General features: G+C 41.5%; 1 protein-coding gene across 11 annotated transcripts in view; it reads right to left on the bottom strand.

Annotated features, from left to right (window-relative positions):
• Positions 1 to 26,384, bottom strand: part of CALD1 (caldesmon 1) — a 198,696-nt gene that overhangs the window by 48,105 nt on the left and 124,207 nt on the right. Inside the window, exon 1 of one of the 11 annotated variants that reach the window (XM_075051286.1) lies at positions 8,359 to 8,620. The exons of the other annotated variants lie outside the window; for them this stretch is intronic. Within the exon in view, the coding sequence (XP_074907387.1) occupies positions 8,359 to 8,405 (47 nt within the window). The 5' untranslated portion in view covers positions 8,406 to 8,620. Of the gene's footprint in view, positions 1 to 8,358; positions 8,621 to 26,384 lie in introns of those variants that run through there. 11 annotated transcript variants of the gene reach the window in all.

The following is a 26,384-nucleotide window of genomic DNA, read 5'->3' as shown; positions in this document are numbered from 1 at the left end:
TTTCTTCTCACATTCCAGGCAGCCCCTGTCACTTCTTACCTAATGGCATTTTAATGGGTGTCTCCATCTTCTTCCTCCAGACCTGTGAGCCATGCACCTTAAATTCTCCCAAGCCTGAACCTCCCTACTGCCTACCCTTGCAACACTATCAGCCTTTACAGGACTCTGGCTCTCACTGAAATGATATCACACATCTTGAGAAGTGCTGGAAGGGACCGAAAGCCAGGCACTAGGCACTAAACAGCAAAATCTCTGCTTGCTATAATCTTGTGAAAACCATAATTATATCCTTTTGGGGGAAAGAAAACACATTGGTATGATTGCCAGGGCAGAACAGCACAAGAAACAACTAGCACACACAGAATGTAACAGAATCAAATATCATTTCATAGGTTCAGAGCACCCACCTTTCTAAGTTCAGGGGCTATAAGCATAGAACTGGCTGGGAGGTACCAAGCCAGATTTTGTCTCCTACCTGATCACTCCACAGGGTGCTGGTGAGTTTGAAAGAGAGAGAACAATGCAGGAAATCAAGTAAGGAATTAACCTCATGGTTATCCCAAAATTACAAAGGACCCAATGCAGCTCTCAGATATGCACAAAACAGGAATATTTGTCCTCAGCTGGATGGGCTGCAAATTATCGTTAATGCACGTGCTGTCAGTGGGAAGCCATACGGATAAGGACTGGCAGGAATACCAAGATAGCATTGCTACAGTGTTAAGAGAGCTTTTTAGTATGTTGGCAAGTCTTGAGGAAAAGCTGCATTTACAGAGAACTTCAAAACTGTTTTGCTACAGCCTTCATGGCAAATGTAACAGAGGAACTAGAAGAAAGTTAGTCCTCAGCCTTAATCTTTCTAACTAAAGTAAAAGTTTAGCTAGCTTTGGAAGCAGATGTGACCTCTGCTAATTAGGCTTTGGGGCTTTTTCAAATCCTGAGAAAGAAAACTGCTGACATGATGTGTCTGACCACTCCTGTTCCAGGAGGAGTCAGATGACTAAGGCCAAGCTGCACAACACCATCGTACACACCCAGAATCCATGCCAGTGATTTCCCTCCTGCAGAAGCGCAATCCTAAAAATCTCCTGCTTCACAGAGGAAAGATGGGTGTTACATGAAATACACAAGGCTGTTATTCAACACTAGTTTAAAAATGTGATGCTATTTTTGAAGAAATTAATATGCAAGAGAATACAGTTTGGTTGGAACATGTCATTCGGGCTTTGCAAAGTATCTTATAACAGCAGCAAGAGAGAGGTGAAAGGAAAGAACTAAGAAAGAGGGAAAGGAAGCACATGGCAAAGGAGATGCTACTGTAGCCCACGGGAGCTGGAAAGCCAGGAACAACCTGGAAATGAACAGACTATAAAGGTTCCACCATGGCCATGTCAGTGTGTGATGATGATCCACATCATCTGCAGATGCTGAAACGTACAGTGTATTGAGCCTTGTGAGGCTCACCCATGCCATGATGCTACCGCTGAGTTACAAACTCCACTAACCACCCCACCCCACCCCCCCCCAAAACCCCCAAAACACAAAAAAACCCGAACAACAAAAATCTGTAGTAAGGATTGTGCCAGGACAGCAACAGTTGGGATGCTACAGAGTACTTCTGTAATTACACTGAAGCAACTCCAGTGCTGAACGTATTGCAGATGGAATTTGGCAAGCCAAAAATCCTGTTCAGAAACTTGTAATATATTTTTATGGTTAAAAAATCTGCAGGCAATTTGGCTACAACAAACTGAACAGAAGCCAAAATCTCACATCCTGTAGTGACAAGTGCATTGGTCTCAAGGACACACCTCTAGGACAGGTGTCCACATTTCTTAGGGTATCGGGAAAAGGAAAACAAGTGCACATCGATGCTTCCACTGCTTTCTCAAATTTTTGAAATGTACAGCATGCCAGTTAGCAGATACTTTCTGAATAAGGTTTTAAGCTGTCTGGAACAAGAATCCTCTTTTTTTGTTCTGCAATACAGCAACCTTTACCTGGAGAACCCACAGCAGGAGCAGATCCTCCTAAGCAGAAGTGTAAAGCAGATTGAAAGTGATCTGAAAAAGATTCAGAGTTCAGAATCAAAACTGCTTGCACAGAGTTAATCCTCCCTGGTTGGCATGCCAGGTTCTGCTGGAGTCGCTCTTGCTCACGAGAATCTGAATATTTCTCGCTGTTGCTTAGTCAAGGTATATGAAAAAGTAGTGGATAGAAACTAAAAAAAAGAAGACAACAAAATTAGCCAAGTCCCTGATCTTCAAGAGAGATTCTGACTTTGAAGAAGAAGAAGGGTCTTAATACAAATAGGCATCAGAAAAAAAAAACACCTACCAACCCCCCAAAAAGTGGTTGTGCAGCAGGCTTTTGGGAGTAGCCTACTCCTAATGGTGCATCTGTATGTTTTAATGCAAACTGGTACATCCAATCCCTGCTACTAGGGCTGTGTATTTTTCCTTTCTGCTTTATTATCATCCAAGTTTATCTTTCACATCCTTTGCCTACGGCAAGCTAACCTCAACAATAACAGGATACCTACTCTATGGTAGGGGGGTTGGAAAGAGGAAAAAATTGCTTCACAAACGATAGTCAAACTTATAATACTTCTAAGAAAATAAATAAGCGAGTGATGGAGAAAACTGGGTGTTTAGTGACTACGTTAACTGTTATTCCTCCTACACTCAAAGAATCACACCAGAGCATGAGGTGGGAAGGGGGCAGCCGCTTTACATCACTTTTGGTCTCCTGGTGCAGCACGGAGTGAATTTAAGCAGAGCTGATACTTGGCTTGATATTTCAGTTACCAAGAGACAAACAGAGACTGAGTAAGGGAAGAATTTTAATACCAGCTTCTGCCCTCACTTGAAACTTTACTCATCATAACTCAGTTTAAAACCCCAGGAACTATACTGACTTCAGATCTGAAGCCTGTATTTGAGCCCGGGATACGTTACTCATCTCTGGAATTCAATACGAGCCTTCAAAGCAATTTGAAAGAAAAACAGCTGAGCAATTTAAAGCATCAACCAAACCTTGTAGTTAGTACTTTTCTTCAATGACAGATTTTTGAGAAGAGAGATACTGGACTGTAATACCTCCGACTAAAGTGTGATTTTTCTGACAACTTCACAACCTTTTTAAATGCTTTAGATGTAGAACAACCCACACAGAAAACTGTGTTCCAACGTGCCCGCTGTTCCCTAAAAAGGTGATTACAGTATGGCACTGTTAGGCTTGCAAAAAGTTCTCATTACCACATCCAGTTTGCGTGTCAGAGTGAGATTTCACGGCAATGCTGAACACTTGTGAAAAAGAGAAGGAAGCGGGGAGGGAAAGGCAAAGGGAGGTGTGGGGGAAGCCCTCCCTGACTGTCTACTCTGCAAAGGATTTGAACTGCAGAAAAGAGGAACCATGTCAGCAAATGCCAAACCAATGTGATACCTGCCAAACCGCACCTTATCCTTCTCAATCAGCAAAATTCATCCGCTGCCTGATTTCTCTTACCTCACCAATAAAGGGCTAGGTTTTTTTCCCTTATTAGGACAGTCTCCATGCTGTAAAATTCTGGCTCTAATAAGTGGCTTTAACAATATGTGCTGCACATCAGCACAAAAAGAAAGCAACTAATAAAAATAAAACACAGGAGGAGAATAAAAGGGCTGAGTCCTAAATTAAAAGGGACGACATCAGCTTAGTTCAGGCTCCAAAATTTGATCATAGATTTTATGAAATGGAGAATTAAAATTGGAATGGATAAATGTATGAAGGCTAACATTATACAGTATATAATTATAAACTTGGCCCTGCAGCTACTTATACATGTAAGCAGCCTTACTGAAGTCAAGGAGACTTTTTTACTACACTTAAGTGCTTACACGTCTCAAAACATAAATCAAATGTCTGTACATGAAAATAGTGCAAAGAAAGGCTTTTTAATGTTTTCTTTAACAAAATAAAATGCAAAAGGAGTGAAAAGTTACAGTCAGTCAGGTCTCCGTGTTCCAATCATTTCAACGATTGATGGAAGTGTTTTTATTGGTTGGATTTTTAAATGTATGGTTTTGCTTTATCTCCTTTACTGCATCTGCATTATATGGACATGTATGCATATATATGCACAGAAGAACACAGAGGGCCTAAAATAATCACAGAGAATTTTCCTCGTTCTTTTGAGCCTTCCTGTTTTGCTCTGAACTGGGAACAGGATGGATGGGAAGGCCTGGGACTGCAGGTTTGGCAGGAAGGGGAAAGGCAGGATTATGAAGAAGCAGGATGAAGTTCTGCCACCTCCATCCCACACTGGTTGAACACCTATGCCAACAGTGTGGCTGTGGAGGAGCTATCTGGGTTTAAGATCTGCAGTAACAATGAATTTTCTAGTTTTGCTGAAGCAGAAGAAAAAACCCTTGTCAGAGTGAAATGATATGGAAAACATTCAGGGCTATTTTAATTCAGCCTGAAACAAGACGGCAAATCCTTCATCCAAGGTTTTTTCCTTTAACTTTTTTCTTTAAAATGTAGGTCAATTTGAATCAAAAGATTAAAAAAAAACACCAGAATGTTTTATTTCAAAAAAAAAATTGCAAAGATGCAGCTCAATAATTTCTTATTTAGAAAATGTAAAAAAAAAAAAGCACTTTAATTTTAAAAAGTATTTCCTCTTGTTTTCCTTTAGACAAAGCTAATCTCAGAAACCCGATATGAACTCCCAACCAGTTCTGCTCTGCCTAGAACCCTCCCAATTTTTCTTGGTTTTGCTAAATTTACCTTTAATCAGAAACAAGTCTCACAGCTCATTGCAGGCATTTGGATTCACAGAGAGCAGTACCAGATTGAGTGTGGTATCTCTCACCACTGTCCTGGCTTGAGCCAAGGCTTGGGCAGGGTGGAGAATTCAGCTCCGGGTTTTCATGAAACTCTCCAGAGTTACTCACTCTCTTACAAAATCCTAGAAATTTGATTCTCACAGAGTCATGACTTCAGACTCAGGTGGATGCCCAAAACTCCACACAGATTAATCCAGCTTTGTTCTCCTGACACCCAATGCCTTGCTTATGCTAGAAAAAGAAAAGCATCTTTCACTAAGGCAAGAACACTGCAAAATCTCAGAGATGTTTCCTTATAGTCCTGTCCTTTCTCTGCCATAATGTTTCTTCCACCAAAGATAATTTCACTCAAAAATGTTTCAGCTCTTCCAGTAAATTTCTTCTGATCCACCATGAGGAAAGTTCCTAAATCTAGCAACAAAATCTTGAACTGGGCATTCAGTCTTCAATAGCCACTGTCCCTGTTCATGTATAAGCCAGACACCAAAGCACATGTATTTCATTCAGGTGGTGACAACTAATACATCAAGAATGCTTCATATACATGGAGTATTGTTACCACAGTGTTTAACATAAATACGCAGGTCCACCCACAGATAAATGTATTTGCACCAAAAACACTCATTTACCATCCCAAGTGTTTTGGACTTCATTCCTAAACATCAGGCACTGAACTGCAACTTGGATATAAACATTGGCCCTCACAAATGGACAGGACATTGTGAAAAAAGTGCCTATTTCTTGGCCCATAGTACACTTGTCACTGTTGGGGAAAAGCCACTTTCAGAAATTGACTGGGATTCCTAGCTTTCAAAATGGAGACATATAGGCTCACTACAGGCTAAAATCTTTGTGCATCTCATCTTTAGTTACATTGCGTCCATCTTATTTTACCTCAGTAATGTAAAAAGGCTTTTACAAATTAAGGATTCAGGCCATTGTCCACTGGGGAACCAGAATGAAAAGCACAGCCAACAGAGAAGACCAGAAAAAAGGAAAGAGATGGCTTCAAGTGAAAATGAAGAGCATTGATTTTTGGAGCAGAATTAACCACATAACATAGTGCCACCAACACTGCTGCTGTCCTGTCTGTGGAGAATTGTCCTCTTCAAACCTTCTCTTCTCCTAACAAAACTAGCTGTTTAACTGTCTTGAACATCCAGCCAAGAAACAGAAAAGATAACTTACAATATGAAGAAAATGTTGTGAAAGAGTGAACTTCCAACAACCAAACTGCCCACAAACTATCTGTGAAGTTTGAACAAAAGCTATAATTTGCTGGAAGAAAACATTCTACCTGTTGGCAAAGATGACTTCTGCTTTCCCTAGGAACATGCACAGTAAACACTTTAGTTTCCAGCAAAGTGAGCCAATTCAATCCTTATACATTTATTAAGCAGTCTTTATATTTTCAGGCCAACCGGAATGATTTCTTGGCTACGATGAGAGCTTCTGCTTTTAATTTCTAGCGTATCATATGCTAACAGGATTACATTCAGCTATTTAGCAATTACAAAATTTTCTACAAATTCTACGAGTACACTGAGAGCATAAAGAGTATCTTTAAAAGATGCAGCTGAGACGATAATATAAAGGGGCCATTAGAGGACATTTGCAAGAAGTTAAAAATCACATTGTACCTCATTCAAAACAGTGCAATAACAGCTGCCTCCTCTTCCCTGGAGAGTCTCCAGAGGGTTAATTTATAAGGATTTTAATACTCCCTTTCTTTTCCATTGCAATCTCCTGAGAAGACATGAGCACTTGGAATGATTACGTTATGCCTCAGCCTGGGAAGGGCAGTATTTCATCATGTATTTCACTGAACAATGCTTTGAAGAAGCCTTTGTGGGTAATGCTAAAGGTGTCTTCCTCGCTTTGTGGCCTGAGGTCACGGAGATGTTTGTTAAAAGGGAATAAATCAGTTTCCAAATTTTGGCCACACATTTGATTCCTGAGAGTCCTCATCAAAGAGAGCTTTGCTTTTCTTCCCCAAATATGCTACTGTGAGTCTTGACAAAAGAAAATCCGTGTCTGGTTGTCAAGGTGCGTCTGCCCTCGTTTAGAAGCTGCTACAGGACACAAACCTCCCAAGATACAGGAAACCAACTGTATAATAGCTAATCATGCTTCAAGAAAAAAGGATTGAATTGTTTTCAGTCAGATATAATTTCACTGACTTCAGTGAACTCACCTAACATAACATAATTGTGGGTGCTACAACGTACACAAGCTAGGGTATTCCTCCCAGCACTCACCCAACACTTCGGAGATACACCAGGCATAAAGTTAGCACACTGCTGGTTCCCTCTCTTGCCCAAAGGGGAGTGGAGGAGAACCTCTCTCAGCAAGGACATCCAATGATTTCTAGTTTTTTTTAAGCAAAACAGCCAGACCCTGACAACTAGCTAAAGGGGCACCAATATAGACCAGTGAAAGGGTCCGAAAGTCACATCAGAGGCTTCAGCCTGGGTCACTGCACTCAAGGCCAGCTCCCCACAGTAGGTATCAGAAGTCAAGGTTTCCACCAGCTATATCAGCACTAAAGTGCCCAGATCTCACCCAGTTCGCCCTCTCCCCTCCCTTGCTTTCCCCTCACACTGGTTGCAGAGAAATTGGTGCTTCGCCACAGCTGCTCCCCGCTCCTGTACAGCAGTACGGGAGGGCTGGCTACCGTGGCTTGTGGCTGTATTCCACCACGGACCGACACAAAACAAACCCATTTGACATGCTCTTAGTTAAATTACTATTTATTGCCCAATTTCTGAAATCACAATGAAGGATTTCAGATTCCTGGAAGGGACTTCTTGGAGGGGCTGAGTTTCAGAAATCCCTGAGCTCCCTCTCCCTCCAAGAGCACAGGATTTCATGCTGGAAACTCCAAAACAGGCACCCAGAAATCCCAGTTGCGTTTCAAAACCTCTCCCAAATTTTAAACAAAACCCTGATATAAATCACAGGTTTTTAGAAACATAGTAGTGTCCTGTTTCCCACCCCTCAACACATAAAGCAGACAAATAAAACAACAACACAGGACCCAAATAAAGCAGATCATTTCTTTGGCAGTATTACACAGGCTAATTGATTTTCTTCTCTTGCTTCCCTCCCACATTCAGGGATGAATGTGCCATGAGGACTTTATTTACTCAGTGAATTAAGCAATCTGAGTTATGCGAAAGTTTTCACACAAACTATGAAACTTCTGCAAACTTCCCATTAACAGAACTCCAATTAGCAAGCAGTCCTTCCGACATATTCTTCTGCCACTGAACAAGGCAATTTAAATTCTGCAGTTCGGGTAAGAGAAATGCATAAATGCAAAGACTTTTCCTTTAGACAATAGAGCACAATATAGCAAAAAGAGGAGCAAAAGAACCCAGTCTGCATTCAATGCTTATTCCCCAGTTCAACCAGCTTCCCAACTTGTTACACCATTCTGTCCCCCGTTCCCATTGCCACCATTCACCACTTCCTACACAACACCAAAAGGCTAAATCCATACAGATATCATAATAAATCGGCAACTCACTTGGAAAGGCTTGACAAGTTCTGCCTGCAGTATGATCTGCTGATCATGTCTGCAGCGTATGAATCAGTGCAAACTGCTGCCAGCTCCAGGGAGCAAATGGACGGATGATCAGGGCGTGGAATGAGATAATAAAAATGCCATTATCCTTTCAGGCATGCGAGACTCAGTGGATGCTCTTTCCACCCCACAGGTTAACCATTTGGTCGGTCCTGTAGCTCCCGTAATGACACACTCTATTTGCCTGTTGTCAAGCTCATTATCTATCTTGTATCCTCCTCCCCTCCCTTCACCCCCCTCTGTTTTGTGATCATATGATTATTATTTTTTTTTACTGTATTCTCTCTAATATATCCTCTTTGCTATGTCTGGGTCCCCAGTTACAGAAATTCCTGCAGATTTCTCAGCTGCTCAACTTGACCAACAAATGCTTGCTTCCCATTCAGCTTTCACAAGACACGCTTCTGTTTAGCAAGCTTGTCTGAGCACCGAGCAGCCTGAACACTGCACAGAAGTGCCTTCACAAGTATTTGCTTGTAGGAAAGTCACATTCCAGCCTGCCGAGAGATGATGAGGGGAGAGGACCCAAATATAAAACCATGGTCCAGGAAACAGTCCTCCTTTTTGATCGTAAATCATTGCCTAAGCATTTTGCAGGCGCTTGCATCCAGTCTAACTTGTGAAAGGTCAAGCTGGATCAGATAGCTCAAAAGACTGGAGGGCTGATTGCCAAACAGGAACAAATCGGGGGAGGTGGGAAGTAGCTGCAAACTCAACTGCAGTCAAGGTAAGACCATCTTGTGTTTAGCAAAGAGATTAAAAACAGGGCTGGAGCTAAAGCCAACCTAACAGACTCTCCTCAATGCTCTTCCATCTAATCCAGTGAACGAGGCAGGAAATATAAATGCAAACAAAGTGATTTAAACGGAGGCACCATCAGTTACCACGATTTCACATGCTTGGCTCTCCTACCCCTTTAAGCCCGCATATGTGAGTAAACTGAAACAGCTTACTGTGCAGTCCTGCAGCCATTCCACCCCAGGCTCTGATCTTGTTAAACCTCATAAATTACAAGAGTGGGTGTGGATGGATTAGTACTCCAAAGGGAAATCTCTACAGCAAGCTTGCCCTTCTGTGGGAAGGATTGTCTAGGTTCAGTAGGTGGCACTCTTACCTTGGAGCGAGCACTGAGGTAATCTGCTCTGCACAAAGACATGGAGAATGCTGGATGTCCAAGGAGGCATCAACCTTGACAGTTTGGTTTTTTTATTCAGAGCTTGCAAGAAACCAATGGCTGCACTTTGCTCGGGGGACTGATACTCATTTATGTTCTGCTCAAATCCTGCAGTCAATAAGTGCATTTTTTTCCTCCCCAAAACTCCCTCTACAGTTTCAAGGAGATAGATTTTCGTGAAAAGGTAACAATTCTGTGCTTTATAGATAGGTGAATGATTCTCGTGCAAAAATGTGCTGTGCAAGCTCAGGGGTTTTTGCACACTCAGAAACAGGTCTGCAATATCTCAAGAAGTTGCTACTTTTTCACGTACACTTTCTGCAGATCCAGCCCCTTGTTCTAAAGTACATGTAAAAACCCCATCTTTTAGTGTATAAAATATACAGGAATTCTGGTCTGGAGCAAGGAAGGGCTGATAGTACTGATTGCAAAGGGAGAAAAACATGGATTCCATTTCTGTCATTGCAGAGACATCTGCAAATGAGATGAGTGTGCAGCAGGCAGGCCATCTCCCTTTCTTTTACTCAAGGGAAAGAGGGCATGTAAAACAGTGTGAATGCGTAGAGTCCTTAAAAAATGCTGGTGAGAAGAGAGTCATATTTGCTTTTCCCGGAAAATGCATTTCTACTACTACTACTAGGGAATTACAGAAGCGGAATTCTTCCCTCCGGAAAAGCATTAGTTAAACAAAGATTGTATCGCTGTTCTGCCAAAATGTACATTTTAATCAGATGCCAGATGTAAGAGTTGATGTTTATGAAACTATAAACTGGGTTCCAAGGCAGCCCTACAGATTTCTAATACAGGTCTTTATTTACTACTGTGTCACAGAAACTTTTTTTTTCCACTTGAGTGAGTTCTACACTCTTTTCAATCCATCCTGGAATTGCAGTGCTCACAAACAAAACTGTTTCCACACAGGATAAAAATAAAAGCAAATTGAATATCCTTTAAAACATTACACTCTACATCTTCGAAGAATAGTTCCAGATTTTTAAAAATCTGCCTCTACTGTCATGCAGATTCTGGCTGTAGATGGCAAATCTGACCTATTTGTTGGGTCATTAGGAACAGGGGAAGCCTCTTGCACTTGTAGTAGACCTCAGAACTGTTTTAAAATGTCCCCCTTAGACTAGAACAGTCATAAGAATCCCAATTTCTTTTTCTTTGCTTTTCTATGTAATGTCTTGAACTATAAAAGTCTGGAGAGGACCTTCACTCTAGATGAAACACAATGATTCACATAGTCATCCTATTCTTTATTTGGAGCAAGACTTCTAACACCAAATTGCATCTTCTTGCCCATACCTCTATAGCACTACTGAGAATAGATGTTATTTGCTTACTGATTGAACAATAAGCAATGCTGGTCACGCAAGTCTATCCTCCACACATGTGTGATCTTTGCCTGCAAATGAAGAACTGACGATAAATAAGGTGAGCAAATCCCACTTCCAAAGAGTATCAGCCTTTCTGCCCTTGTCAACAAGTGCTCGAAGCACTCTGCAGGTTGGTGTCCTACATATTAATTTTTAATTTGACAGCACTAGAGTTGATTATTTTTTTTTTTCCCCCATCCAGAAATTGCTACAACCATGATTTGTCACCCTTGCAAAGCTGCAAGATCAAACGTGCAATTCTGGACACAGGCATGTTAATCCCCTGTGTACAGGCAATGAGCATACTGCTAAGCGGACCTGGGCTAACCCGTCATATGCGCAGCATACTGAGGGACTGGTGAGTGCCCAGGAGGCTTCACCTTCAGCTGTCCTCAGAGCTGTGCCCATCATTTAAGTCATAAGGCACGTTCAGCTGCAGAACATCACTGTTTTAACAAGAGCTACAGGGACATTTTGTGATTCAGTTTGCAACACAAAGGAGGGTTCCGCCAAGGCCAACACGTGCAATGCCAGGCATTCGGCGCAGACCTAGCAGCTCCATAAGTTTACAGCAACGCAGAACTGGTTCCCCTGAAAGAGGGTGACAGCCAAGATTTTGCTATGCTTGCAACCCCTTTAAAAGGAAGTGGGAGGCGGATCTGAGTCAGTTATAGATCCTTGCACTTAATAATCCTTTTATTATTTCAAAGCCAAATGTTTGTTGTTTACTTCAGTAACCTAACTGAGAGGGATACTCTCAGTACACTGTGTCCTTGAGGTGAAGATCTTGCATATGGAGCAGGAAGAGGCAAATCACCTTCCCCTAGATCATTTCAAAAAATTCACATGGGCATCTAAAGCATGAAAAATGGTGGCGGCAGGAGATGCATGTCTCAACCTGCTTTCCTTTTATGTTCTGATGCTTTAGAGATTATTACTTGGCTCTAGGACACCAAAACCCCCAAGGAAGACACTAGAAAGAGAAAAAACTAAGTAAACAAACCCTAACTAAACTGGGGCACTTGAGGCGTCTTTCACACCAATGAACTCAAGTCAAATGGCTCTATAAGAGTGTAGGCTTATCTATTACAACAGTGAAAGGAATTACGGGGCCTTTCCTAGCTTCTCAACATTAAAAGCAGCAAAATGAGGAGGATAAAGGACACGAGAGCTTTCCAAAAGGAAATTATTACTGGGAGGTTCCAATGTCTACTCATACTAACAATAGGAATGTCCAGAGGTCATCCAGAGAGCCACTTAATATTTTGTTTGTTATTTTTACTTTAACCATTCCTGCATGCAAGGCAGAGTTTTCAGTGAGCTGATCACAACAGCCCATGAATCCTTTTTCTTTTAAGATTATAGTGAATTTAGAGCCTGACATAGGTACACGCACCATCCAGACCATGCCTTTCCATATGTAGCCTATTCCTTTCTATACATGTTTGTCAACAGCAGATTTGCTGTGCTGCTCACTGTTCTTGTCCTGTTATTCAAATACCTTCATGGTTTTTTAGGTCTTTGTTTAGTCCTTTTCCAAGTTGAGGCAGTTCTAAAATGGACAGGCAAATAATTTACAGAAATGTATCTGATTCGTTTCAGAGACAGTATATAGCTCATCCTGCACCACCTCTCCTCTGTGCCACTAGTCTGAAATAAGTAGGCAGACTTGTAGAGAACTTTGCAAAGCTACTGGCATTTTGCAAGAGAAACAGAACTCTGTTTTTTTTATGAAAATCTATTCTAATGACATTAACATCTGCTCCTTGTTTGAAGAATATTTTTAACTGTTCCCTCCCTGGGAAAATTAAAGATGCCACAGTCTCTTTCATGTTCTCATGGAGTCGACAAACCCTGTTGGGTTTTTTTAAGGTCTGTTCTGAAAGGCCCCAATACAGTTCACTGCAGGGAACTCAGTGTATGCATCTCACAGGGTAAAAAGCATCTGCATTCACCCTCCCATGAGATTTCACTCTAGGACACTAGCATGTGAGCAGGGACTTCATTTCACAGATGAACAACACTTGGCGTATTAAATCATATGCAGTAGGTAAAGTCTGGCAACCCATACATAAGGTCTTGGAGTAAATCTCTTGAGTACTCATAAAAACAAGGCTATGTACTTCATCGTCAAATAATGCTGAACTGTCTCTTTCTATGGTTTGTTTTTTTTTTCCCCTTCCAGTTTTAAATATCTCAAGTAACGGAGATTCTGCCTTTTCCCACTGGTAAGTCTTCTGCGCTCTTACAGGGTTCAGTACTAAGAAGCCATCCTATGGCTATGACATCTATTCCTCCCCTTATATTTTAACTGTATCCTCCAGTTATATCTAACTGGATGCCTATAAACAGCAGCAGTGCCAAAAATTTTAACGTGTTCAGTGAAACCTCTGAGTAACACTTACCCAGCCATGTAAGTGGATATATGTATTAAAATACATACTCAGATTGGAATATGTAGTTTTGGGTTTGGACGTTAGCATGTGCAAATCACGGAGTCACATGCAAACAGAGTTTGCATGCTCACATGGATACATTATCACGCAGCTAATGCCTTAGCAGACAATAGAACTATTTGCATAGACAAGTTCTGCAGGATTGGGAACACAACCCTGTACATCAAAATGCAAAAGCCTGAAGCCTGAAATTGTAAACATTTTTAGTAATGTACAGATACTGAAGACCCATACAGAGCCCATGCAGCACTCAATCCTATCTGATGCCTGCTTTGCTGGGACAGGCCAGCCTTGGATATCGCAGGCAGAAGTTCGGTCCTCTGCAGGGAAGAGAATTTGATTTTCTCTGACTGTCCTCAGTTCTTGAGGTATTGATATTATCCTGCTTTTCACATGGAAATGTTACTGACTGCATGTATGGCTGTAGCAGTAAACAAAACAAACTCCAAGACAAGTGTTAAAATGATATTCCAAGGAGAACTTCCACTGTAAATTGAAACTTGATTAGAAAAACATATTTGCTGGTGTTTGCATTCTCTATCAGTTACTTATGGGGCAATGCACAATCCAGAAATAAAGCAGCATAATATTTCACGGGTGTGATAGACTATTTCCACCACAGCATAGCTTTTGTTTTATGTCATGTTTTCACTGCTTTCAAATAAACACTAAGATCCAAACAATAGTCTCCATATAAGAGCCAGTATATAGCTACCTTCTGGCCATTTGAACAACTGTAATGGAGGAAACCATAGGAGAGGAGCATTCACAAAGGCTATCTTTACCTCCTCTCCCTATGCCCTGGCACTGTCACTAGTGAGGGACAGACTCTGGTCCCCTCCTGCTCTGAGCAGAAGCCCATTTCTCTCCAGCTGCCAGCAAAAGCAGAGGGAAGGGCCACCGCTTCCCCATTCATTCCGCACCCATTCTTTTGTGTTTTATGCGTTTCAGGGACACATGCCAGTTCTCACAGCAATAAAAAGCAATCTATTATTCTGGCTGGCCAATTTTTAAATTTGCTCTCTCATTTATACCTGAACTGTAGCTTGCTTGGAGCAATAACTCTATTAATAAATTTCAGCTTTAGCAGCACGAAAGATAGTACTCAAAGCCCAGAAAACTTGCGATTGGACTTGTAGGACTTCTGCTTACAGCCTTGTAGGATAATACTTGCAGAGTCCACAAAACTGAAAGCTGAATAAACTGCCAATGATGTAGATGCAAGTTCTCTCCACCCCAACTGTTTCTGGCAATAGTTAATTTCAACAATATTTTCAACAAGTTTTATGTAAAATTATTAATGTTATTTTTAATATATTAACAGGCATACTCCAAACATTACTATTCACTTCAAACTTAGCCACAAAAGCCAGAAAGAGCCACAATGTGGTAGGTGTGATACAAACATTGAGGATAGATGCATCTCTAGCCAAAACAGGTTAAGCCTTGGTTTTACTGCTGAGCAGGCATGGGTGGATGCCTAAGCCAAAGCTCCTTAACAGAAACCCCAGTAAACAACACTAAACTCATGAAGTGTGAAGCGTGGGATCTATGCACCCTTGTGTGCCACCACATAACAGAAGGATCATCCGCTGTCTCACTTCAGTCTCAAGCCATAGTCTGAGTCCAGGCTTCAGGCTTGATCCTTCTCTGCTGGATAAGTTATATAAATGTGTGCACAGGCACACACGCACGTAGCTTTGGAAAGAGGAGAGCATTTCCTGCTGGGCCAATTTATGGAGACGTTCCTGTACCAAAAGCTCCTATCTTATGATACTTTGAATTTTACTGGTGAACAACATCCAAGCCCCGGTCGGGATCTCGACTTCACAAACAACCCAATAAACTCAGCTAGCAAAAGCCATCCGAATTCCACCGAAGGCAGCGACTGTTCAACAGCTTATGCCACTTGAATTGCTCAGAGGTATTCAAAATGCAAACCTCGGCTAGAAATACCTAGTTTGGGCCTTTCTTACCCCCGCACTTAGTTTAAAAATATGAAATAGGAGCCTCAGACGAGGACCCTGCCTCGTGCAGGTTAATGATCAGCTATACCCCGTCTCACTGGACTGCTCATTTTTAATATCTGGTAACGGCCCTTAGGTGTTTTGGAAGGGGCTTTATTTCACTAGCTGCACAGGGATTACGGACTAACCGGATGCTCCCAGGAACTTTCGGAGAGCAAACAGTGTCAGTTTATTTAATAACTTTCAAAGTGAAACTAAAATCTTGTCCAAATCATGTCTCCTCTGATTTAATTAAAATGCACCACACATACTGCACTGCTCTGTTAATCATTAACAAAGTTAATTCAAGACAGAAGATGAGTCTTTTCTTTTCTTTCCTTCAAAAGCCTCCAGCCAGTGGAAAACTTAAAAAAACATTCCTAAAAAAGACCAGTACGGTATGATTTTTGTTAGAATGGTCAACACATCGGTATGTTTCTTCCCTTTCTTCTGTATTTCTGATTCCTATAGGAATGCATGTTAAGAGAGAGGGTTTTTTTCCTCTTGCTTGGCAAAATACCTTTCCCAAATTTTCTAAATATTGCCTGGTATTTGCGTCAATATGACAGTCATTGGGTTTGACAGGAATCAGATTGCTAAACCCACACAAAAATGCTTTGGAAATTAGGGGCTAGTTATACATTCAATTTCATTCAAATCCACTTTAGCAAACTGGCAAGGAGTGGATCTGAACCATCCCCATTATCCCTTCACTTCTGTGGTTCACAACAGAGGTTTCTTCAGCATGCTTATCTCTATCCTAACTTTTAGACTTACTCGCAACTCCTGCTGTCTGATAAATCTCCTTAGCACTCCTGTCCCAATCCGTTTTCACTTTCCAAGATGACCTAGCAACCCATGAAACTTATTCTCCCTGTGCAGCAAGCCTTTCCAACTTCTTCCAGGGAGGAACTGAAGAGGAAATTTAACAGTGTTAGAAGTGTAACACTATGTGGACTATTCAAGAAACAGGATACATCCAACATCTATTTTTCCAACAGTTCTCCTTTTTTTGAAGGAGACCAAAACAAAACAAAACAACTCCAACAAATAGAAAACATTTCTTTCTCCACTTTCTTCAGGTCTGAGGGAAATCTGAACACAAAATCTTCCAGTCTCATTGGTACAGTTGTTATCTAATGGGATTTCCCTCTCAAATGCAACAAAGGGTCAAGGCTGAACACTTTCACAAGGCCTGTCATGTCAGATCAGGACAGCACTCCATCAAGGCTGGATTCTTGCCTCCAGCCATGGCTCACACCTAATGTTTTAGAGGAAAGCAATGGGAAAAGAAAAAAGGCAAAGCACACTGCACCTGGTCCATTGAGCAAAGCTCTCCCTGCACAGCAAAATTCCTTTCTGCCCCCTGCAGGCAGGCAGCTGGGGCTCTGCCATGTACAGGCATTGCTGTCTGCACTGCAGGGTCTTAAAAAAAAAAAAAAAAAAAAAAGTAATTTATTGCAGGGTAATACACATAAAAGGGTATCAAGGAGTTAAAGTGAAATCACCATAAATGATCAGTGTTCGCATCACAGCATGTGCATTGGGACATAATGATCTGGGGACTTAAATTACTCCAGTGCAATAAAAGACCCAACTATATTTTTTCTTTGTTATTTCTCTGCATACCCAAGCGCTAATACTTATTTCTGCACCGAAGTACCTGAAGTCATTGTAACTTAGTAACAACGGCATGTGAACAACTCTAAGGCACCGAGTATCTACTTCCTAGCTTCTCCTGGAAAATGGCTCTCGGGTCACACCTTACACGATCCGGATAGGCCAGGTCTAAGCAAACTCTCAAGGCCATGATTTCTTCCCACCTACACTGTACGCTCTCAAACCCACATTAAGGGGCTTGACCTGTCTGCAAAAGGACGGTCCAATGTGCTCGAGGCTCCAGACCTCACCCATGCTACCCAGATGCCCTGGGTGGAGACAAGTGCAAGCACCATTACAAAGAGCTGCCCCAGCTCAGCCCCTCCTGAGCACAGCCCAGCACGGCCAGCAGCAGGCACCATGGACGGGAAGCCTTGGACCACAGGCCTAAACGCTTTAGCATCTGAACCGTTACCCACACAGGTAACAGCATGTTAGGAAAGCCTCTCAGCTCTGGTCTGCTGAGCACGCTCGAGCCCCCAGGCACCTATGCATAGCCTTGTGTCCCCCCTGTCAGCACAAAAGTGTGAGCTGCGCAGGAGGCAGACCCATGGGAAGGAAGGAGAGGGGCAGCTGCAACCCCTTACACTGTACATGGGTTGTTTTGTTATTTTGCTAGGTCTGTTCTGGTTTTCATTTTTAAACATCTTCTACATTATGGTATCCGTGAAGAAATGCATTTGTAAACAAACATCTGTACGGTGCTCTCCATCTGAAGACGGAGTCTGTCTCAACTCTTCACCATTGTTCGCAGACTTAGGAAATCATCCCCGTCAGTCCAGCAGCCCGTGACTGAAGGATGAAGCGGCACCATGTGGGTGACAGGTGAAGTCTCCAGGCTGAAAGACTGCAACCTGGGCATGGTTCCCTGTCACAGCAGGGTCACGTCCCTCCTTCAAAAGCTACCCATCATCACAACAGCCTAAAGATTTCTTAACATTGATTGGAGAGATGGATCGTACAATGAGGGTAGCCTCAGAGACACCTGAGCAGGGATGGAGTAGCATGCATTCCCCAGCTCTTCTTTTCTGTGGGTGTAACACAGAAGCTTGCGTGAGGACTTTAACCATGTGCCTAGGTAAGCATCCAAGCAGTTTGTCAGCCAGCTGGGTAAAAGAGTGAGAAAAGCCTCCTAGATGTGATAGTAGGAAAAGCAGATGTAAGTGTTCACCTGTGTTTAAGGGAAACTGATAAATACGGAATTATTTCCTTCCCACAATCTTTAAAACCCAATTACTGGACCACTCTCACAAGGATCAGCATCCCTGTACAATTCTCCTGGATCTCCCATGCCACTGCACAGTGTTCTTTGAGACTTGATTTGGTTATGAAAATACACCTTCCCCAAACTTGCACTAGCCAGTAAAGTTTTTTTGACATGCTACAAGATGGTGAAGAAAGGGTTCGAACCTCAGCTGTTCTTTCACTAGGCAAAGTAACAGGCAAATCCCCTTTGTCACTACTGAACATAAAAAGCCCTTATCAGCTCTCACCAGCTGGGATGGTCTTGCATCTTCTGCAATCTGCCACTAACCAATAGTCTCCCTTTTCCATTCAATTCCTCATATTAAGATGGTAAAACTGTCGATAAGTGGCTTAAGACAAATGTAATCTTTTCCCAAAAACAGCTGACAGACTTGTCTTCAAGGAGATTTAAATAATGTAGCTATCAAAAGAATCAGTAGCGGTCCAACTTATATAGAGAAATACTGACCACTGGCTACAAAGAAAAATTATTTTCATTTTCAAATGGCAAACCTCCCCTCCAGATCTGCCAAAAGCTGCAGCCTGAGCTCTAGAGCTGTGTCTATAGTTTCATAATGACATTTTGTGCCCTGAGAGAAGGCTTCAGAGCATCACGTTTTATGAATAAACTTCATGGGATGGGAAGGATTCCAGGAACTCCTCCTCCATGGGCTCTTACGGGATTTAGAGGTTCTGGAGAGATTAATGCACATGCAGTATTACAACCTTCCTCCTAAAATAAGTCATTATAAGAGGCACTTACCCTTCCAATCTAAACAACTTGCATTTGGAAAGTGGGCATTTTCTATCATTCCAAAGCACAGGCAACTGGAGACAAACCCATTCTTAGAGCACCATCTTTGCACTTAGAGAGCTTATGACCAACTTTTCAAGATTTTCATAGTAGATAATTAGCAACATGTCACTAAAATGCTCACTAAAAATTTTAATTCACTAAAACTCTCCAAAACTATTAAAATCATGTTTCCAATAAACATTTCAGAGAAGTATGAAAGAGAGAAATCAGAAGTATTTTCAGAAACTTGGCAGAGTTTCAAACATTTTTAATACTTGAGAACATTTTTTTTTTTCTAAAAAGGTTTCCAGCTTTTTCATCACCATTCATTCATTTATACTGAAACTGCTGTGAAATTCTGAGCTTAAAACTAAGCAAGGACTTCGGATTTGGCCCTGTAGAAAGCAGAAAAATCCCATCAGCTCCAAATGCCAATGTAGAACCTAAAAGCAGAATGGAAGCATTAAACTGAATTTGTTGCAGTCTGCCAACAAGTAAGCTAACTATTGATGAGATGTTCTGTGATAAAGCTTCACTCTTTTTTAATGTTGAAGCTCCTGAAAAGACTGTTTCAGGCTCTGATAAGCCAGATGCTATCTCAGCAAGGGCTTCTAAAGCCACCAAAGATCTCTGAATTCAATCACAGATCTTTGGGCTTTCCCAATGTGTTTAAAATGGGGAAAGGGAGCCAAGATGCATACTTCTGATATGCTCATTAAAGCCACCAAGGACACTGATACTTGTGCAAAGTATACGGCGTAATCAAGGCCAAACAGATCTTGGGTGGGTGTTTAATTGGTTCACATCCAGCATTGTGGCAGCACAGGGTTTGTAACAGGCAAGCAGGCTCCTTCCTCACAGCTAGGTTGGCCAGCCCGTCCAAGGGCAACGGTGTAGCTGAAGTGGTGATGCCAAGGGGATACTGCCCACAGGACATCCTGCTCCCTTCCTGCTCACCCACGTGTCTCAGCCATCTATCCTCACACACGTACAAGGAGCACCTGGCAACCCATGCGTGGAGCCCACGGGGCAGGAAAACAGCACCCTGATGCCATACAATAGGAGCTTGGGCATTTATGCAACTAAGGCAGATGGGAAATACACAGCTGGCAGAAACACTTCTGGCTGCGCAGGCTTCACCCTGCACTGTGGCTCCACAGTCCTCAAGCAAGCTCCAGCGGAGATGCCACCCCTCGGCAATGGGGAAGGGACCACCAGTAGGTCCTGCCTCTCCAAACACCATCACGGACAAAGACTCCTTCTGCATCACGTGATGGAATTTAAATGAACATCTACAACACTTGGTATCTTATACAAAAACTGGCCTAGACCAGTTCTGAACCCAAAGAATCGTAGATAGCAAACATTTTGGAAGTGTAAGAAACTGTACAGAAAAGAAGCATAGTGTGATCCTTCACTGGTATTTTATTCCTATCAGTATTATTTAAACATGCATTCCTCTTAAATGTAATTCCTTTCCAAAACCCAACTTTGTCCACACCCTTATACTTGAATCCCAAATACATTTTTTAAAAGTGTACTTCTCAAAAAACAAAACCTAGACAATATACCTCTCAAATAACCCAATCAAATTATGGGATGTTTTCTTTCTCCATTCTTCCTTAGGAGGAAAAACATGAATAATAACAATCCCTAGACAGGAGAATATTTTTATATTTACATTTTTATAATTTACAAAATCAAAATAGGGACACTTTTTGAACTATTATAACCTTTTTTGCTATATTTTCCTCTAAAATCTTCCCAGAAAAAACTCTCATTATGATAAGACATGACATGCAAAATTTCAGGGGATACAAAATTCTTTAGAGAAAGTCAAAGCAAATTGATTCAACTGGGAAGATAAGCCTGATCCTTAACTGTGACCTGGCTACTACCGATGCACATGACAAGGCCTAAGAGGTTAAACCTAGTTCTGAGAGGAGTACGGTGCGGTTTTGTTTTTAGAAACTCTACATTTAATTGAAAGGAGAGATAAAGAAAATGATCCTTTGATGAACGGCGAACAGGGTCTGGCTTTAGGCATTTTCTTATCAAGATGGCCACGTTCAGAACCCACCCACCAACATACCAGAAACCACAGTTGGCAAATGCTACCCGCAAAGGCATTTCCTGCGTTCTGACTTTCTAGCTGAGGGCCAGATGCTTCATGATCCTTCCTTAAAACACGGTTAAAGGAGTGGGTGTTCAGAGCCTTGCCCAATCTTACATAGTCTATGTAAAGACCAGGCAGCATCCCAGCCATATGCTCAGCACCAAACAGGCAGTGGTTTCTTCCCTTATTCTCAGGAGTTCCTTGCCCCAGTGAAGAGAGGGCCAAAAGACTACTTTTTCTACCCATCACCTTATAAGCTACAGTTTATAACCTAAACCTGCTAAATTAAGTAGTAATTATTGTGGTCCCCATCAGCGTGATGTGCCAAAATATCACAATGAAAGGAAGAGCAAACATTATTTAAAAAAGTAAACAGCAGCTGAAGGGCCTAGAGAGAGCATTGTGGTTTACTTCAACCTACAGCATGCTCTACCTACACCACTTCCAACAAGTTACTTCCAGCTTTCTCTGCTATTATTTTTAATAAACTAAAGGATAATTACCTATGTGAAATTCTAAGTGAGGTAAGTGCTTTTGGAGAAGTGAAACACTGTTTCAAAAGTAGGACTTAGAACCTTATAAAAAGGCTTTCCGTCCAAAAATTTCTACAGGCAAAAATTGTGAGTTATAAAAAGTATTTGGTCCCTGCCCAACAAAACAACCAAAAGCAAAACAAGCACAGGCTAGTAATTCTGAGCCTGCTAATACTGAATAAAGAAGGGTAGCTTTCATCCAGAGGTGAAACACACAAAGCTCAAGTGCAATTTGCATGTGCAACTATCAGAGAGATCAGAAATAATTGTATGGTGTGGCTGGCTAGAGATATAACAAGTTCTTTTCATGTACATATACACAATCCATGCTTGTAAGTAGTAGCCCCTGCACATACAATCCATATTACTTTGTGTCAACCTGGCGTATGTCATTGTACATGCCTGTCTACAAAAATCAAGCACAGAGCAAAGGAGAAAAACCTGTTATCGTAAGAATATAGCTTCAACATGCCAAAATCAGATTGCCAGAGCATTCTTAATTCTGCAGTCTTGGCCCTATGCATTACAGTCCTTTGCTACCTGATGAACCCAGATGTATGCAACATGATGAATTGGAAGAATCAGTAATAAGGGAAAGTCACAGCTGCAGACGTAATTCCTCCATCCATAGTCTTTCCATGGCAGTGTCATTTAGGGCAGTTCTTTCACAGAAGTTACCTCAAAGCAACAGCTTTTTTCCTATAGACCTTAAGACAACACTGGGATGAGAAAATAATGCAGTCTAAACAGTGATAGACAGAGATCTTGAAAGCAAATGGGGAAAACCTATTGAATTCTTTAACATACAATTAAACTTCTGGTAAGAAAACTAGGAACTCTACATGGAAAAAACCTGATTTGTTCCCATCTTTTGAATGCATCTAAACCTTGAGATCTTGGCTGCATATGGTCACAGTCAAGCAGAGGACTCTAAGAGAACTGCCTGCAATGAAGAGGTCACTTGATCATTACTTAATTAAGTGTCCTCAGCTGTGGGAATTGTGCCACTGAAGTAGGATTAAAGGTGACAGGACCAAGATCTAAACAATAAGCATAATCTTTGCTACCTCATGTTAAGAACCCCTCTATCTGCTTTCTCATAAGAGGCTTATACATGTCATATAAATTCAGAAAAGGTCCATTATTTAAAATGAGGTTAAACATTTCATTTCTCTATATTCTGCTTTACCTTTCTTCATTTGTGAACAGCTTACTCAGAAATACAGGTTTCAAAAGACAAACTGTTGGAGTAAATCGAAACAAATTACCAGCTATCCCCTTCCATGTGGTGTGGCTCTTCCCTAAAAGACAGGCTGGATAAAGGCATTTCCAATCCACCTCTCCTCAAAGCCACGATAATCAGTCAGTTGTCATGCCTTATTTCTACATGTGCACTACTGTATCTGACAACATCCCCCCCTCAAGAACAACATACTTAGTGCAGGTAAAAAAAAAAAAACAACTGATGCATCTCACAACTTAGCACACAATATTTCTTTGGACTATTTACCAGCTGAATAAATTTATGATACTAAAAGGTTAGGATACCTACACACACAGACATTTTGTCCCAATCAGTCCCAGAGCTCATGTTTAAAATCCACTACCCACTCTGCAGACTCAGACTAAGACCTAAGAATAGCAACTGGGTTTCTCCAGCTCTTTGCATTCGTGGCAGGAAGAGCAATGCTGCCAGTTGCAGCAAAAGAAAGCAGAGGGATGGCCTCATCACCCACAAATATGCACATCAGCTCAAATGCCGCCAGCAATGGTATGGCTGAGAGCAGTCCCAGGTAGATCAAGTTCTTCTGTTTTGGGTGATAGATTTTATCACCTTCCCAACAGCTAGCCTGAAAGATCACATAAAGGATTTTATTAATTCTATAAATTCCCTTTATTCCAGGAAATGCAGCAATTTCTCTTGGTCTGTTTTAAGAAGGTGTTGTTGATAGTGAAGAGTAACAGTGAAGAAAGTTACTCCAGTTTGGTCTATATTCCACACCCAGTGGTATCAAATCACCTTGCAGTAATCAGGTGCTCCAGCTCTTGTCTATGGGTCTATTTTAGCCCTGGTTTAGACCAGCTGTGCTCCTCTGACTATTTACTGAGGCAACCAGATGCAGTCCACACACCTAGCACACGATTGCTACCTCCAAATGGTATTCTCAGAAACAAACATCACTTCATGTCTCCCTTCCCCATGAAGCTGGATGACAAATGTACCCAGAGTAAATATTCTGAAAAGTGTACCCAAACCTGGGATCTCAAAGAGCTGGTTTTGTTCATTCTTTTTCTTATATCTGCAGCAGAAAGAGAACATCATCCTTCCCTTTGCTGCTTTAGCTCTTTTTTTTTGCTAAAGTACTAGCCAGACAAACAGAATAGGTTATGATGATATTATTTCATCATCATCAGTTTTTTCCCCCCATCTCCCCTATACTGATCTTGCTCCAGCCACACTATAGCATGAAAAAAATAATAGGAAGCAAGAGTTAAACAAAGATTCTTTAAGTACTAACAAAACATTTGGATTCAAGCTCTCGTTCATGCCCTTTAAAGCCATTATTTTAAAAAACGTTTATGCAGCAGAGGCATTTCTCTTAGACATAAAAATTCTTGAAAAACAGGAAAAGGAAATTAATGCTTCCTTCAAAATTAACCACTGTTGGCACAGTCTTGAGCCTGTTACTGTGACACTCTACTGTGCCTTTACCTTTGTCCATATTTACAAGAACCTGCATTTAATTTTGAAGTTAAGCTACCCGTAAGTTTTGAAGGGAGAATAAACCCAAGAATTTTTACTGATGTGAAACATGGTTTTAATATAATTTTTAAATTACCATCAAATTACACAGAACATTATAAACAAATGTAGTCACCAAGATTGTATTTTCAGAATTTAACCAAGAATTTTAAGAAATTTGCAATGTCTCACCAATGCACTAGGATGGCATAGCCAGGCATCCCTTCAACACAGACCAGTCAGCAAAATTTCTTTTGTTCTGGCAGTGTTTGTTCTCTAGTAATTTCAATCCACTGCAGAGTATGCTGTCACCTTGCTGTATTACGGGGAGAAAGACTCCCCACACCTTATGCCTCTTCTAGGACACCTTTGCAGTGCCAGAAATCATGTGCCCCCCATACTTTCATCAGTGGAATTAAATAGTGCTTGTTTTGATCAAAACAGGCTTAACAGACCAAAACTTAACTCTAATCTTGTGCAGATTTCCTGCAGAAATGCAAGGGGGCACTTCAAAACCATTCAGGTCCCAACACAGCAAAGCTCTTCAAAACTTCCTTAAATCCTGCTGACAGCAATGAACATGTACATGTCCAAGTGTTGTAGCCCACATAGATGGATTAAAAGCCACCACATAAATTTTGAAGGCATCCTTACCCAGGGAAAACATGGTAATGGTGCTGACATTTCGTGACACACTGCAATCCAAAGATGCACGCATCTACTTCTGCTACTAAAGTGCTGGTATTTTTACAAGAGTAAAAGGCTCAATCTGGATTAGCAACAGCAGTGGAAGACTTCTAACAGACTTCTAGACTGTGCTGAAGGGACCACTGCCATGTTGGCAGTGGGAACACAAAGGATTGCAGGCATAACCACACACGCTATTACATCTCATCCTAAAGAGATATCACTAACCAGGCAAAGGACTTCTCCTTCCCCTTCCCCATACAGACTGGGCACAGAAGAATGTCTGTAGCACAAATTCTTACCCCACAGCTGTTACATCAACCATTACCAGCCCTAATTGCCCTTGAAGACTCTAAACAAAAGGTTTGATCAAGCAATGGTTGTATTTTGCGAGCTTCTACGTGTTTGCTGAAGTCACCTTTAGCAAAGAGCTATGCGAGACTGTCCCTGACCAAGATCAAGCCAAATCGAATCTTTGTGCAGCTTCACTGATGACAGTGTCCCCAGGCAACCACGTCCTGTGTTTACTTCATGGACGGGAGCCCATAAGCAGCAAGTGAGCTCTTTGTATACAATGTACTTTTCAATACTGAGGACTTAGTTGTATTTTCATGTCCAGAGGACCATGTCTCACTTGAACAGGAGGTCCATTTAGCAACAGGTTCTTCTTTCAGTGAAACTGCACCAAATTCGTTGTCCTGACACTCTGCAAAAATAGTCATGTATGGCCTCACAATTTTCAAAGACAAAATACATTCCCATCCATCCTGGATAGAGGACAAAATATCAGGTATATTAAAATATGAACAAAGAAAACACCAAGAGTTTTACAGCCAGTTAGCTTTCTCCTAGATCACCATTCCTCCACCCATAGCAAAGCCACCAAAGGAACATTAAAGCTTTTCATCTGATGTGAATAATTCCTGGGAGAATGACTGTGAACTAGAGATGGAAGACTGTGGTACTGAGAAGACAGTGGGGAGGAAATAGAGGGAACACAAGAATTAGAGCACAGAACATCTCTGAGAAGACCCTGTACCCCTACAGATATGCCAGTTTTTAATTTCATGCCACTTTGGATTCAAAGTCCCTTAAGAATATGTGTAGAACAGCAATAGCAAAGAAATTCTGCAGTTACAATGTTGTCCCTTATGCTCTGAGAGAAGAGCCCAAAT

Source organism: Buteo buteo, chromosome 19 (assembly GCF_964188355.1).
Source record: "Buteo buteo chromosome 19, bButBut1.hap1.1, whole genome shotgun sequence".
Lineage (NCBI taxonomy): Eukaryota > Metazoa > Chordata > Aves > Accipitriformes > Accipitridae > Buteo > Buteo buteo.
The sequence above is the reverse complement of the archived record's forward strand: the minus strand, read 5'-3'. Positions and strand labels throughout refer to the sequence as shown.